General features: G+C 39.7%; 1 protein-coding gene across 19 annotated transcripts in view; it reads left to right on the plus strand.

The window, feature by feature from the left end:
* The window catches only part of SGIP1 (SH3GL interacting endocytic adaptor 1), a 200018-nt gene that overhangs the window by 114299 nt on the left and 67567 nt on the right, over nt 1-18152 (plus strand). For 13 of the 19 annotated variants that reach the window (XM_081818575.1, XM_081818576.1, XM_081818577.1 and 10 more), the window contains 4 exons: nt 11639-11648; nt 15257-15281; nt 16214-16265; nt 17599-17684. In XM_081818575.1, the coding sequence (XP_081674701.1) occupies nt 11639-11648; nt 15257-15281; nt 16214-16265; nt 17599-17684 (173 nt within the window). The remainder of the gene's footprint in view (nt 1-11638; nt 11649-15256; nt 15282-16213; nt 16266-17598; nt 17685-18152) is intronic. The other 6 variants (XM_081818579.1, XM_081818583.1, XM_081818580.1 and 3 more) reach the window with 1 other exon arrangement.

Genomic DNA, 18152 nt, shown 5'->3' on the forward strand with positions numbered 1-18152 from the left:
GGGCTCCCTGCTCAGCAGGGAGTCTGCTTCTCCCTCTGACCCTCCTCCCTCTCATGCTCTCTGTCTCTCATTGTCTCTCTCGCAAATGAATGTTTGGTAGAATTCCCCAGGGAATCCATCAGGCCCCAGACTCTTGTTTTTTGGGAGGTTTTTGATCACTGCTTCAATCTCGTTACTGGTTATTGGCCTATTCAGGTTGTCAATTTCTTCCTGTTTCAGTCTTGGCATGGCAGTGCTAACATTTTGTCATAATTCTCTTCCCCTGATCCCACAGATCCAGTGAGATGTCTGTTCTCCTATCTAAGGCCTCAGGTTTCAGTCACTTAGTGGTACACACTGTATTATCTTTTTTATAATATCTTTATTTTTGTACTAAGAAGTTTCTATAAGTGTATGAATAATAGTACAAAAATAAGTATAACAGTAGAAGAAAAAAGTATGTATCCCTTTGTCCTTTGAAGGAGAATTTCTTTTTGTGGGGGGGCCAGAAATAATCTACAGCAATGGATGTACTTTTTAATTGTTTTAGGGAAAAAAAAAAAACTCTTAGAGTGTGAATCACTCACATTCATTATGTCAGAAAATGTCTCTTTGACGAACCATGAGAGACTATGGACTCTGAAAAATAAACTGAGGGTTCTAGAGGGGAGGGGGGTGGGGGGGTGGGTTAGCCTGGTGATGGCTATTAAGGAGGGCACGTATTACATGGAGCACTGGGTGTTATACGCAAACAATGAATCATGGAACACTACATCAAAAACTAATGATGTAATGTATGGTGATTAACATAATAAAAAAAAAGAAAACGTCTTTTTGGAGACTGGGGGAAATTTCAGAATGAACAGAATGAAGTGAGATTTCTTTCTGTCTAAAACACAGCCACTAACTGCCCATGTACCTGAGGAGCCATCATTTGAATCGGCTACCAGCTCAGCGGGGGTATAGGGCCGGTGAGCCTGTCTGAACCACTTGTCCTAAAGTGGCCAACAGACAGGGAAGGCAGGATGGACTGGCCTCACTCTGCTTTGCCCAGTACAAACTCCCTTTCCACTTCCTAACCTATTTGAAGCCCATCTCTGTCTTTTATTTTAACTTGATATTTGGGGAATGAAAGTCAGCTTCCAAAGAGTAATGAAAAATGGCGGCATATGTCACAAGCAGGCATTCGCTGAGATTGCTTCCTCTGTGTCGTCTATGCCTCTTCTCAGCAACCAACCCTAACTAACCCCCCACCCTGGAGAACCCCTGAGAAGTGAGAGCCATGAGCTGCATTGGAACAGAGCAAAGCCAGTCTTTCAAGACCTTCACGGTAGGGATACCCCCAACCTGCAGGCTAACACCTGCCACTATCCCTTCTCATTCTGCTCTTCCTTGGCTCCTTGGCTGTGTCCCCTTTCCCCAAAGAGCTGCAGTGTGACATCCATCTCCACCTCAGGTGCTTGTTCAAGTCACGTTCTCAGTGGCTTACCCTGACCACCTTATTGAAAATCACAGAGCTCTCTATCCTGGCATTCTCAAAACTCTTTACTCACTCTGCTTTTAAAAATTGCATTGATCATCTTCTAAAATACCAAATACTTTGCTTTATTTATTATGTTTATTATTTATTATCTATCTGCCTCATCTTGTTCTCAAATTAAGCTCATTGGAGCTTTTTTTGTCCATTGTTCCTGTTGTTTTGTTCACCAATATGTCTAGAGTAGTGTCTGGTTTTTATTAGGTACCCAGTAAATATCTGTTAATGGTTTAATAAATGAATAAATTATCCTTTTGCTTCTTTTGTCAGACACAACTGATAAGAAGTTGTTATATTTATAATAAAATCTCATTCATTAAATATAAAGATCCAAAATATAGCCATCTTATTTTTGAGGTTAAACAATTGCAGACTCTTAAGAAGCTTATAGATTAGACTTGGTTTTTTGTGTCTTGGTTCCATTCTTATGAAGCTTGCTGCCAAAAATTCCCATGGCAGCTTGTTCCTTGTTAAGAGTGCAGGGATATATTTAGAGCACAAAAGCTCTGTGTAAGGATCACTAAATTCAGGTGTATACCTTCTTCATTCACCTCTGTTAGCTCTGGCTCTGGGTCTTGAACTAAATTCTACTGTAAATGTTGCTGCTTTCAAACCCCTTATACAGAAATGTAGGCTTCAACAAGACCTAACTTGAATGACTCCTGGCACTAGGAAGATATTTAGGATAAGGAAGAACTGCCTTTCAACAAGGCTTGCAAATTAAAGAATTATACTTTCTCAGGCTATAGCACCGGAAAATCCCTGCACTAGAGATGATTCAGTGATTATATTTTAGGTATATGTTTTGTCTAGTCCAAAAATGCACTCATTCTATGTACAAGTATACCTGGGCGTATACATCTCTTTTCCAATTTTCTTAGTATCTTTTCCATAATTAAAAATCAACTCTGATGCTGTGAGTTCATTTTAAATCAAGAAATATCTTTATTTTCCCCAAAGGAGAATTGTCTTATGGGTTGTTTTTTTTTTTTTTAATTTAATAGTCTGAAGAAATCCTTAAGCCAAGAAGCCATAGCCTAGGTGTCGGGAGCTGCTAACAATTAAAGCAAAACAATATATTGAATAAAAATGGCTTAATCACCATGAAGCCTGGGGCACCTGGGTGGCTTAGTTGGTGGGCAGCTGGACATCTGTCTTTGGCTCAGGTCGTGATCCCAGGGTCCAGGAATCTGGCCATGTCAGGCTCCCTGCTCTGCGGGGAGCCTGCTTCTCCCTCTCCCTCTGTCTCTTCCCTCTGCCTGTGCTCTTTCTCTCTCTCTCTGTCTCTTAAATAAATAAATAAAATCTTAAAAAAAAAAAGTTATAATCACCATGAAGCCTGGAATGGGAAGGTGTGGGGAGGAGAAAGAGCCCTTATCATTTGTATGTTCATGTTTATTCTTCTAATTCAGTATAATGCATTTAATTCTAGGAGAAGACTGAGAAATTTACCTTCTTTTTTTTTTTTTTAAGATTTTATTTAATTATTTGACAGAGAGAGACACAGCGAAAGAGGGAACACAGGCAGGGGGAGTGGGAGAAGCAGGCTTCCTGCTGAGCAGGGAGCCCGATGCGGGGCTCGATCCCAGGACCCTGGGATCATGACCTGAGCTGAAGGTAGACGCTCAACGACTGAGCCACCCAGGCCCCCGAGAAATCTACCTTCTAATCAGAGTTTAATTCCTAGGTCTGAAACCATGCCTAGAAACACAAGCTCACATTCTGAAAAGCTCATCCCTTGAGACCTGCTATGATAGATAGACAAGATCTATTTGACTCTTTCCTTTGGAAAGATCCAAGATTATTTTCCAGGTTCTGTGATCTGTGAGCTTTTAGCTGTGTTGTTTCTAGAACCCAGTGCTGATAAGGCCCTGAAAGTGGGATCACAATATAGGGGACTTGGTCTGTTTCATGGGCCTACCCCAGCCAGGCTCTGGGGAGGTAGATAAGCTGCGATCCATTCCCAGCTCTGTTCCTTTGTAACTGTGTGGCCTTGGAATTCATCTGAGCCTCCTTTTCCTCACTGGTAAATTAGAAATAACAAGGACACCTGTATAAGATAAATCAGTAATAGTTCTCAGTAAACATTAGCTATCAATATCCACATCTTTTAATCCTCACAACATTCCTACAACAATTCTACAATTCCACAAAGAATCTACATCCCTCCCTTAGACATTATCAAATCAAGGCACAGGACAACTTGCTCAAAGGCAGAAAATAAGGGGTTAAGCTAATTTAAATATAGAAAGGCTCTTCCTCCTCCTTCCCGGACAACTCCTTTGAAGCTATTTGATTTTAACCCAAGAATTTCTTTCTGTCTGTAGGTTGAGAACATGGACTTTAATAATTTTCATTTCTCTGTGTTACTTACCAAGGGTCTGGGGCTGAAAGTCAGCCCCTATCTTGACCCTGAAGCATCAGTTTTTTGCTCTAAAAGAACATTCTACCCTGGAGATCTGAACACGTAGCTCAATACTAATGTTTGTACAAAGCTGAGCTAGTTCCTGGGAACCTCTGTAACATATATTTGCCCCTGGGGTCACTAATGGCAGAGAGATCAACAGTTAAGTGGGAGCTAAGTGAAACATTTATAGGAGATGGAGAAGGAACATTACAACTGGGGCCACATCCCTTGGGGCATATACAATTCAGCTTTATTTCAGAGTGCAATTCATCTTTCTGTATTTTAAAAGACATTATGCTTCAAACATTTTATAGTGTTTTAATGGCTCCCCAAAAGGGAACTCCTAAGCCTGCTTTGAATGCCTCCTGTGTGCTTAGCACTATGTTTGGGACCAGAGAGGGTCCATTCTTGACCATGACTGTGAGCTAATAATTGAGTGGAGACACCTTAATAACACAGGACAAAATAAGAACTGCAAAGAATATGCTAGCAATGTGGACCTTTGTTCTCCCCGAGGCTGATAACCGTCAGGCAAACAGAAAGACCTTCAATCTGAGGTGGTTATTTTGAACAAAAAGAATGTGCTGTGATCAAACAAGAAAAGGGAACAACTTATTCTGATGGGGAGGCTTGGGGAAGGCCCCATGGAAGAAACAGTCCTGGCCTCAAAGAATAAGTAACATTGTAATCGAGGGCTACAGAGACAGCTTGAGCAGAAGGCAGGGAAGTGGGTGAGGAGACTGAACGTCCAGATGACCAGGAGCCTCTGCAGTTAAGCGTGGGCTCCCTACAGGCAGCGGTGGAAGATGAAGGGTGAGGGTAAGTTGGAGCCCTTCTGGAAGGCATAACTGACATGGAGTGTGTGTTCTATTTTCTGAATAATTGGGAGGCTCCCGAGGAGCGGGGTAATCTATTCATTTCACTATTTTGAAAAATAATTCTGGAGCTAACGCAAAGGATGAATTTAGGGGGTGAAACTGGAAATAGGACCATCAGCTAAGAAGTGTGTGCAGAAGGCACAGCTGTCAGCCAGGGATGAGGCCATCACCACGACGTTGCCCAAGAAATAAGAGAGCTTTCTGAGGGGGCCAACGGCTACTCACGGGGACAATAATTTGCTATTGTCCATGGGGAGTGGGGAGAATCGAAAGATGGGATGAAAGAATTGGTGGGTGTAGCCAGGGTATCTTGTGAGGCGATGACAGGTACCAGGTTCCCTGACAAAGCTGGAGTTAGTGGAAAATCTCATGTTTTATGGCCCTGCTCAGCTGCATTGCAATAATGGCATTTTCCAAATCTTTTCGATATTACAAAGCATAATATTCTATTTTCACAGCACAAATCTACTTGATAAAAGCAAACCATTCAAGAGAGCTTAGAATGTGCCCAAAGGAGGCCACACCAATGCTGTCTATAGCTTGAACTTGTAGCGGAGGCAAGACTTAATCTCTACCCACTTGGGTGTTTAGCTGGGACTCTAACAAAAAGGCACATTAAGGAGAAAAACAAACAGAAGTAGAGTAACATGTACATTTCATGTACATGTGGGAGACACCCAGGAAAAGTAAAACTCAAAGAGGTGGTTTTAGAATCCTGAATTAAATATCGCTGAGTAGGGAAAGGGGAGGGGACATAGGCCTCTGAAGGGAGAGCATCTGATCTTTAGGAAGAATAGATGGGAAGAATATTGTGTGATCAGGTTTGTCAAGGTGCGGTATCGACTTCCGGTCTCGTCTCCAGCGCTGAGTCAGTGCTCCCTGATCAATAACACTCCTGGGAAAGGGATTTATGACAGTTCTTTTGGAGCATTTATCTCTAGACAGATTAGGGTTGTTCAGAGACAGTATCTCCTTGCATTTACCGTTTTCAAATGTTTGCAGTTCAAAAATCATCAATATAGCGAAGTAACAGATTTTGGGGTGAGTGTTCTGCCACCCTTCAAGCTAAAGGTAGCCTGGGAATGATTATGTCAGACGCCCAGAAAAAGCCATTAGAAGAGCAATGCCTTGCGCTGCTTTAAGGAAGGTTATTCTGAGCCTTATCTGTTTCTCTGAAAATACATTTCACCTCTCTCATTTTCTCTTTCTTTTTCTTCCTCATGCCTACGCTTTTTAGAGGAAAAGTCCGGTAAGAAATAAGTCCTTTCCACATTTTGGCCAAACATGACTTCTGTTCATTTTCATCATCTGCATAATGACTGACTGTGTTTAACACCTAAACAAGATTTTGAATTTTAAAAACAAACCTTTGTGAACCAGGACAAGGTCTAATTATGCCCCATGGGGAAAAAAAGGAAGTTGGTTGCTAAGTGATGTTTACAAGTCTGTTATGAAGGGCCACGGTGTAATTTTGTGAAGATTCACCTCTGCCTCCATCACAGGCATATGATTAAATATTTAAGGTATTGAGTTTCATTTACTGCATTTTCCACTTGGATTACTCAAGCTACCTATACATACCGTGAGCTAGGCAAACATTCTTTTAAGTTAATTTCTTGTTTAATGCACAACATGATAGCATCTATGAATGAAAGCCTGTGAAGCTGGCCTAGAAGAGGGAAGTTGTCTTTCTTCTTTTGTTTTTCAGCTAATCAGAAAAATATCCCCTTCTGGAGTTGTCAAAGAGACAGAAAAATAGGATCTTTATAAAGTGCAAAGCAACTCTTTCACACCCCTTTTTAGTACCAGTGGGTGATTTTTAATGGCAGCACAAATCTGCTGCGATGTACCTACATTTTTTTTTTATTTTAGGACAACAATGAAATAGATCTACTAAAAAAAAAAAAAAAAAAAGGAAAAAAATTTCAATGTTCTCTTCCCAGTTGCCTGGTATATTGGGAAAGTGTTCCCAGGATGCCGATGCTCACAGGTAACCTCTCCACCGAATATCATGGAAATACTGTGTTTCCATGTTAACGAGCACCAAGGAATGGTTGGTGGTTGGTTGTACTTAACTCACCTAAGTGGATGCTGCAGTAAACTTGTCATCCCGTCCACTGGCCTCTGCCTGGTGGTCTCCATACCACCTGCAGGATACCCGACCTGTGGCAAGTCCGTGTGATGGGAGGGAGGAGAAGTGGAAGACACAGAAGAACAAAAATGGGATCAAAATACTAAAATACACCAAAATACAAACCCAAAGTCTTTTGGTTTCTAAAAATAAAATAAACACATTATTATTATTATCACTATGGCTACTACTAAACTGAACGGCCTGCTTCTGAGTAACTGAGAGTCATCTACATATCACGTGCTATGTGGCATACAATTTTGGTGGTTTGCTCTAGTAGCCTTTCTTTATATTTTGCCAGTTGCACTTATTCCTGACTCTGAATCTTTCTCTAACTTATCCAAATTTGGCCACTTCAAAAATTGACTCAATTGGGTGGCCTGAAGTCTACCTCCAGGACCTCAAAAAGGCACTGTTCCTCATGGGTTTTCCCCTGTTGTCCTTACCGCAATTTTAACTGCAAGTAATCCTTGTCATTTTGATCTGTGTGTTTTTAAGGATGAGTCCTCCTCCCACTCCCTGACCTCATTTTCCTTTGGAAGTGTCCATCTTGTTGATTGCTCAATCTGGTTGAGTCTTAATGATTATCTTGGTTAGTAGTGGGCTCTTTGTTTCTCTTCCCAAATGGAGTTTCAGAAGATCATCTCAACCAAGTCCCATTGGACATGATAGGTATTCACTGTAATCTGACTTGTAATGGATACAGGAACAAATTTAAATATAGACAAACTCCTATAAGGGATGGGGGTAGAGGATAAGACCTTGCCAGGTAGCTGGCCTTCCCCATCAGCATTTAAAAGCAAGTAAGGAAATGGGCTGGAATAAAAATAATACGCATAATGATCACATATTCTAATTCTTTCCTAGAAAATTCTCTAACATGAATCACTGAATTTGCTATGACTAGCCTATATAAAAATATTTTGTTTGGTGCTTGGTAGCTTTTCATGCATTTTCCTCTGATTCCCCATAGCACTGAATTTAGCATGTTGTAAAACGTCAAAACCTGAGGCTGACTTAGTGATTTTGATGAGCAAGACAGATTGTGTTTGGTTACTTCTTTTTATAAATATCTTAAAACACTTACTCGCATTGGCTAAGACTAAGGTATCCTAGTAGGCTGACTTAAAATTAATCCTTTTGTGCAAAAAATAACAAAGCAAAGCTGGTGTGGAATAAGGACACTGTGGAACTATGAGGACATAGGCTGAAATATTATCTGAGGGAGGCATATTCATATTGCAAATTATATACATTCTAGAAATACAACATGTTTTAACAGAAGATCTTCGTTCTAGTGACCAAATTATAAATTATTAGTGTACACCCACCTTGAAAGTAACCTCAAGATACAAAGTAAGAGTTACCTCTTATTTGAACACCAAAATAGAAGTAGAGGGAATAATAAATATTTCCAAAACCTTTTCCAGAATGTACCAGAAGATCAAGAGAAATCTAGGAATTGAGCAATTAATATTTAAATAGGAGCACAGGAGATTTGTTCAGAAAAGGAATAGACCAATTGCAAAGTCCCTGTTCGAGTAATCAGGTGAAGTAATAAGAACAGTAGGTAAAATTTACTGAGAGCTTATTATATGTGATACAGATGTCTGCAATCAGAGGCAAATTGGCCACCTGCAGATTCTGAACAACTGAATAAGTGTTTTGTTTGCTTGTGCAGTTAAAAACAACTTTAACCCCATTTAAAAACCAGAATGTTTGAAATTAAAAAAAAAAATCAGGATGTGCTGCTTCTCTCGACAACTTGATCTGGCAGCCCTAGGCCCAAATTTTTTGCAAGGCAGACATGGGTGCACTTGAGTAGTGTTGAGTTCCCCAGAGCTTTGTGAAAGACACATGCCTTTATCAATAGCACCCCTCTCCTTGCCCTGTGCTCATCTGAGTTTGTCACTCAACGCCTAGTGTTCAGCTTACTGAATATATCAAGACCGGGGGCCACCTGGGTAGCTCAGTCAGTGAAGTGTCTGATTCTTGATTTGGGCTCAGGTCCTGATCTCAGGGTTGTGAGATTGAGCCCCACCTTGGGCTCCATGCTGGGCATGGAGCCTGCTTGAGATTCTCTCTCTCTCCCTCTGCCCCTCCCCGCCCCCTCATCTCATGCTCTCTCATACTTTCTCTCTCTCTCTCTCTCTCAAAAAAAAAAAGAAAAAAAAAGAATCTAAACTAGAATGTACCAAGACCGGATACAAATGACTTTCCTTCCACCTTTGAAGCAAATTCTATATATTGGTAGAACAAAGATAAAACGCTAAAGGCTTCAAAGATCTTGGAAAATGAGAAGAGAAAGTAAAATGAAAAATAGGTAAAGACCCTCCTTTCCTGGCTCTTACAGATTTTGCTGTCAAAACTGTTGTTCAGCAGAGCCTATAACTGCTTTATGCACCTTAATGGTGATAAATAACATATACGGAGCCCTTCAATTTGACGTGTAGAATTCTTTTTCTTTTGAAGGTTTCAAATAGCTCTTAATTATGGACTTTGAGGATTTCTGGGTCTGAGCTCTCCACAGCTTCTAGCTGGGACTTCTGGGTTCATGCTTGTGACTGCATGAATTTGAACAGCTTTTCCCAATGAAGAAGGCATTTTACAAGTGGAGTTTCCAAAACGCGATCTTTTTTTTAGTTCAGGTTAGTTAACATACAGTGTAGTATTGGTTTCAGGAGTAGAATTTAGGGATTCAACACTTACATCTAACACCCAGTTTCATCCCAATAAATGCCCTCCTTAATGCCCATCACCCATTCAGACCATCCCCCCACCCACCTCCTTCCAGCAAGCCAAATGCTGTCTTATGATGTTGTCTTTCGCTAGGAAAAAAATACAAACAGGAACTGTTCATTAAAAATATAGGTTTTTAAGTCACTGGAGATTAAAAGATGGCTAATTTGGGTAGACTGATATAACTTAAATTATTTTGAAAAGTGTTCTCTCTAATCTTAAATTAATAAAGTTTCTTTGAATTTAAGGTTCTGCCTCTATGTGGGTATGATCGGCATTTCATTTTGCATTACTTTTCATAATTTCATCTTAGGGAAATTTGTGTCACTTTCATTCCTCTCTTTGCTGTAGTTTATGCTACTTTTAAAAGTGATTTGTTTGCCATGAGATTGAAGTTAAAATCATAAATTCCCACATTTTCTTCTTAGAGAAGAATTTTAGTCTGGTCATTAAAAGAATTATAAAGTCTAAACGTTCATATAAGATACTGAATTCCTCTCAAAACATAGTATGAATTAGTAAAAGAATTTAAGCCCAGAAATACATATTCATAAATGTTTTTTTTCTCTGATTTAAATAAATTACATCCACCCATATCAACAAAGGTATAAGACAGGTGGGAACAATATAGAGTAGAACCTGGAAAATCAGGCAAATGAGAAAGTCTAAAATATTAGAAATAAAATTGACTAGAGTAAATAGTTTCAAAATAACGAGTTCTGTTACACAACATTCAAAACAGGAAGTAACCATTCATGGTTCTCTGCTTTAGGAGTCCTCCAACAATATAATGCAAGAATGAGACCAGAGATCCAAACTCTGTCTCTGGTTCTACGCATTCACTAGCTGTGGGTCTCAGAGACTCACTTCCCCCTCTTTATCAATAGGCCATTGGTCCAGATATGCTTGGAGGCCTCCCAGGTATAAAACACTAGAGGCTTGTTTCCTGTCTATGTTCTAGAGTAGAACAGTCCTTCTCATTTGAGCAACCTTCTAGAGACTTACGTGCTTGTGCTCCTGGCCTGGATTTGGGGTTTGGGGCAATACTGGATCCCAGGTAGCCTTTAGTAACTTCATGGGGTAGCCCATATTTTGAAAACAAAACTCTAAGCAACATCTCTTTCCCCACTCACATGATAGTCACTCTTGCTACTTGCTACAGAAAAATCCTGAAGAGGGAGAGTAATCAGAGATTGTTGGGGTAAATTGACAGCAGCCATAATCCAGGTGGGAGAAGTGAAAGAGAGAAGTCATATGTCTGCTAGTTGTGTTATTCCAGACATCATCTGGTCCACCATTGTTCTACTGATGGTGGACAGTTTGCATTATTGCCATCCGTCCTTGTCAGGGGCTCCTCATCTTCCTCACCATGTCCCTACCCTTTGGTAGAGGCTGCCCAAATCACCAAGCCAAAAAAAAAGTCCTCATCAGCATTCATTCCATAGCACATCAAAGAGAAGAGCCAGGCAAAGAGGTCTTTCTACTCCTGCTCTCTGATTTGGGGAGGCTCCAATTTAGTCCAAATTATGTGGGAAATGAATTATGTTTATGGCATTTGCTCACACCCCTTTGTGTGTGGAAATACTTTTCTCTGTCATACCTAGTCTCTAAAACCTCCTCCCCAAATAATCTGGAGAGAAATTCCTTATAACAAAACATTAAAAGCTGTCAGTGAAGTTTTCTTGGATGTTTCTTTCTTGTTCTTGTATGCACATCGCTGAAATAGTGCACCCCATTAGCAAAGCTATATCATACCACAGATCGCTTCTTTTTAAGGTTCTCCAAACTTCCTTATGGTTTAAATAAGCCACAGGCATGATGACTGCCTGTTTTCCTTTGGCCTGGTTACTTAAAGAGTGTATGTTTGGTCGGCTGTTTATGAAGTCCTCTATTACCCAAGCCTGTTGACTGATCCATCATTCTCTGACTAGGTATCTGTTCTCTCTTCCTTTTTGCTGATCACAGAGGCGCAGTCCGGTAAGAACCCTTAACATTTTTACCTTAAACATGTATAGAGAAAATTGTTGCCAAGGCAAGGTAGCCAGGTTTGGATTCCCCATTAAATTTATGATAACTCTATGAATGAAGCAGATGAATTAGGTTTACTGGTTGGAAGCCTCTGGTCCTATAAGCATCAAGAGTATGTTTTAGAATTATCAGAACACTTTTCCATAACAAACTAAATTAATACATAGATATCCCAACCCTAGTGCTAGACTTGAAAAATGTGTGTGTGTGGGTGTGTATGGTGTATATACAAGGCCTGGAGGTTGGCCAGAAAGCACATAGAATGACAATAAAAATGAGAAAACTATAAGGAAAGTAAGGAAACAATTTTTAAGCCACATTGTTTTCAAGCCCAAATTTAAAATAAGTTCCTGGACCATAATTTACATTGGTCAGTATACTGATATACTGATACTATATAATAACATATAATCATAATTTCCATCTTGGGAGGAAGAGACATGTTTTCGGGTCAATACTCCTAGGCTGTCACATAAATCTATTATTTCACCACCGAAGTCTAATCAGTATTAGTTTGCATTGCTCAAAGTGAAATCCCAGTCATTTTACTCAGGGTGAAGAGTCTGCTGAATTTAAAGCAACAAAAAGAAGGGTCTTTACTATGTTTGAGTTGACCTCCCCTCTGCCTTGAGAGAGGAAATGGAACTGAAAACAGTGCCCTCAGAAATGCCCTCCATGGGCATATGCCGATTTGATTGATCATTATGTGAGGCCACTCGTCTGCCCCAGCTGACAAGCTGGTGGTTCTCTGTTTACACCATATAGCCAATGATCAAAGATAACACCTCCAGGGACTGCTATTCACATGTGGATGATTTCTCCCCAGCAGTTAGGCCACATGTCAGAGTATGACAAGTTACTCTTTTTTTTTTTTTAAAGGAAAAAGAGGAAATTAATTCAAAATGAAGGTGATTGATTTACAACATACATATAAGGACAATCATTGAAAAGAGGAAAAATGTGGTCCTTTGGAAAGGAGACCATTTTTTAATTCAATGGGCTTTTTCCTGACTGGTTTGTGTGGTCGACATAACCTTGACCTTGTTCTAGATTTGCCATGCTGCAACTCCAGGTCATCAGAGAGCCATGTGCCGGATCCAGCTGACAATGGCGATTTTCTTGTCTGTTGCTGCTGACTTCCTGCTGATCATTCGTATTATTTGTTCCTTTCTAAAGTGATATTATTTTATTCTTCCTAATCTCTCAACAACAGAGTTTTCTTGCCATATCTTGCTTGCACTTAACCGGTGATTGTTCATTTATGAGGAGCATTTTTTAAAAAATTTAATTTAATTTAATTTTTAATTTTATTATGTTGTTAGTCACCATTCAGTACATCATTAGTTTTTGATGTAGTGATCCACGATCCATTGTTTTCGTATAACACCCAGTGCTCCATGCAATACGTGCCCTCCTTAATACCCATCACCGGGCTAACCCATCCCCCCACCCCCTCCCCTCTAAAACCCTGTTTGTGGGGCGCCTGGGTGGCTCAGTTGTTAAGCGTCTGCCTTCGGCTCAGGTCATGATCCCAGCGTCCTGGGATCGGGCCCCGCGTCGGGCTCCCTGCTCAGCGGGAAGCCTGCTTCTCCTTCTCCCACTCCCCCTGCTTGGGTTCCCTCTGTTGCTGTCTCTTTCTTTGTCAAATAAATAAATAAAATCTTAAAATAAATAAATAAATAAATAAATAAATAAAACCCTGTTTGTTTCTTAGGGCATTTAATAAGAATGTTACCCGGCCTTCTTGCTTAGCGCCTCTCCACAATAAATACCTATTGAATGCATGGATACACCTGGAACCAATAAGTACAAAATAAGCCTTGTACCTTCTTTGGCTTCATAAGTATTACATTTTTAATAAAGGGGGTAAGAGAGAGAGCCAAAAGATCTTCGATACTCTGGGGTCCCCTATCTCTTGGGTTTCAGGTCTCATAATTCTAGATGGATCCCATTCCCTCATGGCCAACCTTGTGATTGACTATTTGGAAGTAGAGGCCCCAGTATCTTTATTACACACCCATAAAAATCTGACCATCTGGGGCTCTGAAACCTAGAAAAACATTTTAATTCCATTTAGATGATTTGTTCTCCTATTTTTGTCTACAGAGCCTTATTTTCCAAAAGCCAGCCTGTATCCAAACTCCCATGCTAATGACTGTAGCTGATTTAAATGACCATATTTAATTTAAATGTTTATTAAGTTAAATAAACATGTTAACTTAAACATATGAATTTAAAATGTGTATTCATTAAAGTAAATAAAATAAATATCTATTTTAAAAATCTTTACTAATAATGGAATAATTCTCTATAATGGCATAGACACACCGATTGTGTTATTAGGCAAGACAAGCCAGAAAATATAGTTCGAAAGATTGAGCCATTCACTAGAAAACATCTAGTGAGTTCTTGCTCAGATTGAAACTGCCCTTCTATTGTAAATGAGTTCAAAATGAGACAGGAAGTTCTGATAAGTCCTAGGAAAGAAGGTAAGAAGTTTCTTCCAGGCCTGTTACAGAGGCACTACGTCTTGTCCTGTGTTGTTAATGTTATCATGTGAGAGAAGAGAACGTACCTGCGACCCCCGACTAAGCACATGGTCACACCCTCTGAAATACTTCCCTATACTTGCCCTTTCCCAGCCCCAGCACTGGCCCCGCCATTCTCTTAAGGCAGGACCTCTCCAGCCATGTCCCACCCCATGATGCCACCCTTCCAGTGCTCTCCTTTTCTGGTAGCACCCCATGCTAAGAACCTTTCAGAGTGGTTTTGAATCAGATTTTTTATCTAATCAATCTTTCTGTGATGGAAATAAATTTCTGCTAAGGTATTATAAAAGACAGGCATGAACTTCTCAAATAATTCCTGCCAGGGCTCTTTGTATTCCTACAGTAGCACAATGCCTTGAGCTAAAGGAATGACTGACTTCCAGGTGGCAGAGAGGTGGGTCCTGTGGCAGGCAGGGGGAGTAAATTGGGGTGGGGAGGGCACCTGGGGAGAACGGAATTCCCTGGCCCCCTGATTACAACAGCCCATCCAGGGGCAATGCCTCCAAGTTTTCCTTCCCTTTAACATTTGCTGCTTAGATCTTTACAAATTACATTAGTAAAATAATGACTGTTTTTACTGACAATTCATGGACCGCCCCACCCTGATAAAAGCAGACAATACTACTAATACAGTCTATAATTTTCAAACATCAAACATATGTTAAGCTTGGATTTAGTTCTCTGATAGACTTCAAGGTTTTGTTTTTTTTTTTTTTAAATAGACTATTCAATGTTTGCTTAATTTACCAAATCTACCCAGGTAAGGGGTTTTTCTGGTTCAGAGACTTATGATTTACCCTCCATTTCTCTCTATAATCCCTGAGTAAAACGAAAAACTGATTTATATGTGTTTGTCTACAATTTCCAACTTGAATGCAATTCTGAGAAAAATTTCATTTTTCCCCATCTGCATTTCTGAGTTCAGTTGAATTGCAATGACAGAAATATACATATTGTACATAACATATATGTGGTCTTAAGCCTTATAGTGTCTATTTCTAATTCTAGGGTGCAATTAAAAGGAACTTATCCAGTAAGTATATCCTAGCTACCAGAAATAGAATAAATTTTAAAAGAAGAAATAGTTCCTTGGATCTTGGAGTATACATACATATATATATGTATATGTATGTATTATACACTCTTGGGCTTGATTTTTAAGGCTCATGAATGCTTTACTTTTACAGCAAAGAAATTTTGTAATGATAAAGGGGCCTCATGGGTTCTGAATGATTAATATTTAAATTCTGAAAATGAGTATGTTTTTGGAAAAACATTGCTATCTTCTTCCTTTATTTATCAACCCTTGATGTATCATTTGCCTTTAGAAATGAATTTAATCAAATGTGGGTTTGTTGAGGGGGGAGGGGAGAGGAGAAGGGCAGAAGGAACTGAAGATAGATGCAACTAACCCATTCATAATGTTATCTGATATAAAAATTGTAGTCAACCAAAGTGATATGATACGGTTATAATTTACATAGGGCATGATTTTTCTCTGTGGCATATAGCACATTCTAGCAAATTCTAAATTCATATAACATTTTCTTGGCATTTCAAGAAAAGAACAGGCAAAGAATGCTGGATTCCTGTACTATGTGCATATGGCCTGGCTTAGTATTCTCTTATGGTAATTGGAAAGCGGAACTGCTCAAGGCGGCAGACGTTTGAAGAATGGTAGGCTACTCCGCTAAACTCTGCAATATACAACTCTTCCGTGTAACAGCTTATCATGGTAATTCCTTGGTTGATTAGGCTTTACAAATGCCAGATCAAATGCTACTACTTATGTCTGATATGTGGCTGTTAAATTGCAGGGTAGAGGGTTTGTTTTGCAAAATTTTCATATTGAGTTGCTTATTGATGGGACTTAAATCTCTAAGTGTTTCCAAACATAGCTCATAAGACATATCAGGAAGGAATAGTAAAAGTATGCCTAAAAGCTTTCTTTGTCCTGTACATCAGGTGAAGAAATGGCAAGACCCAGGCGTTCCACACCAACTCCAGAACTTACAAGGTGAGCATGGAAGGCGTTAGTTGTGTTTTATGTAAGGCTTCATGCAATGTTAACAATTCAGCAAATCTCCTTTAGGCTGAACTTTCAACTTCTATTAATAAAAGCTCTGTTCATATGTAAGTCCATAGCATGATTCAAGTATGTTATCATTTCTCACAAGTGCAGCCTGAGGAAGATCCTTAGGGGGAAGAACTGTATAGTCATCTAAAGTGACTGTCTATCAGAATGTGCAGACCCCTCACTAATGGGAGGGTTAAAGTCTGTATGAAGACGACTTTTGGTGTTTGCAATGCTGATCTGATACATGATTATATTGCCCTATAAAGAATAACCTGTTCAGTTGGCTCCAATTTCGTGATACATTGCACCTGTCATACACCAAAAGAATCTTCTATTTGTTTTTTTTTGCTTTGACAAAACATTGTATTTTTGCACTGTGTATTCTTTGGGTTAAGTACTGTACAAATGGGCATTGTTTTCCAAAAAGACTACTATTTCTATTTAAAAGGTGGATCTTTTTCATTTTCCCTCCTTCTCCAGCCCCACTCCCCCTTCACCTCTTACACCCACTACACACACACACACACACACACACACACACAGAACTCATCAGGATCAATGAGGGGGATCAGGTCTGGGAAGAAATGAAGATTATGCAGGCTTTTGTTAATAATCAGTTTAAGTAATAATTAAGAGAAAGGGTAAGATTTTAACTTATTCCCTCCTTTCCCCTTGATTTCTCAATGTTCTTTTTCTGAGATAAGCTGTGTTTAAGGTGTTAGGAGGTTATAGCTAGTCTATTGTGTTTGTTGGTTAGGGAGACAGGATGGAAATTAGAAACTAGTAGACCTAGTTTCTGATTCAAACACAAACTTCCTGGGTGGCTTGTCATTTAACCTCCCTATACCTGACTTTTACTAATCACCAACCGCATTAACTACAATACAGGGATGTGATGAAGACAAATATAAATGGTTTTTGAGATCCGAAGAGACTAAGGTGCTTTGCAATAAACTGCTATCTCTAGTATTATCTCTTCTAGGTATAGAGAATCATGATGATTTGAAAGAGTTTTTCTTTTTCAACTCATTTCTATTGGGCCATCTCCTTGGTTTCCCACTGAGAACTGGGGATCTTATCTCCTACTAATTCTCTTGGTCCATAATATATTTGACATTTTTACGTATACTTTCTAGCCCCATGGGAGCTTCCATTCATGCCTGTGTACACACACATCTATCTGCCTTACCATGAAAAATATTCGAAAGCTTGTATATCTTTTTAGCATTAATATTCCCTTTCTCTCTGTTTTGTTTTAATCTGTGTGATTTAGCAAAAAGCCTACAGATGACACGATGGCCCTTGCTCCCCTCTTTGGTCCACCATTAGAATCAGCTTTTGAGGAACAGAAGACAGAAGGTAGGAAAAGTGTGTATCTCTATAGATTGTTTTCTTTTCATTGAAGTATAACTCGCCTAGAGCAAAGGTATGTGTTTTGAGCCATGTCCCATCAGATCCTCAAGGGAAAGAAAAGTTCTGATCTAGGTGTGCTGTTGGAACAAGAGTTTCATTTGAAAACCTCCAGTATTTTAGGATTTGAAACTTTACTTCCGGAAATATCAAGTAGCTAACAAGTTCACTCCTCAAAAGCGGTCAGTAAGAATTACTGCAAATGGATACAAATCACTGGGAATAAGTCAGGGAGTAAGTGCTCTGTGAGCCAAACGGTCATCATGGTGGAGCCAGACCTTCACACTCCCTGGCAGAGTCACTGTCACGGTGATCCAACCTCTCCGACCACATTTACTCTCTTCTTCACCTGGTGGGTGGAAGTGTCAATTGGATTGCTCACAACAGACTTGTTTGCAGGCTCGAGACCCAGGAATG

Source organism: Leptonychotes weddellii, chromosome 4 (genome assembly GCF_054177405.1).
Source record: "Leptonychotes weddellii isolate Sample4059 chromosome 4, ASM5417740v2, whole genome shotgun sequence".
NCBI lineage: Eukaryota > Metazoa > Chordata > Mammalia > Carnivora > Phocidae > Leptonychotes > Leptonychotes weddellii.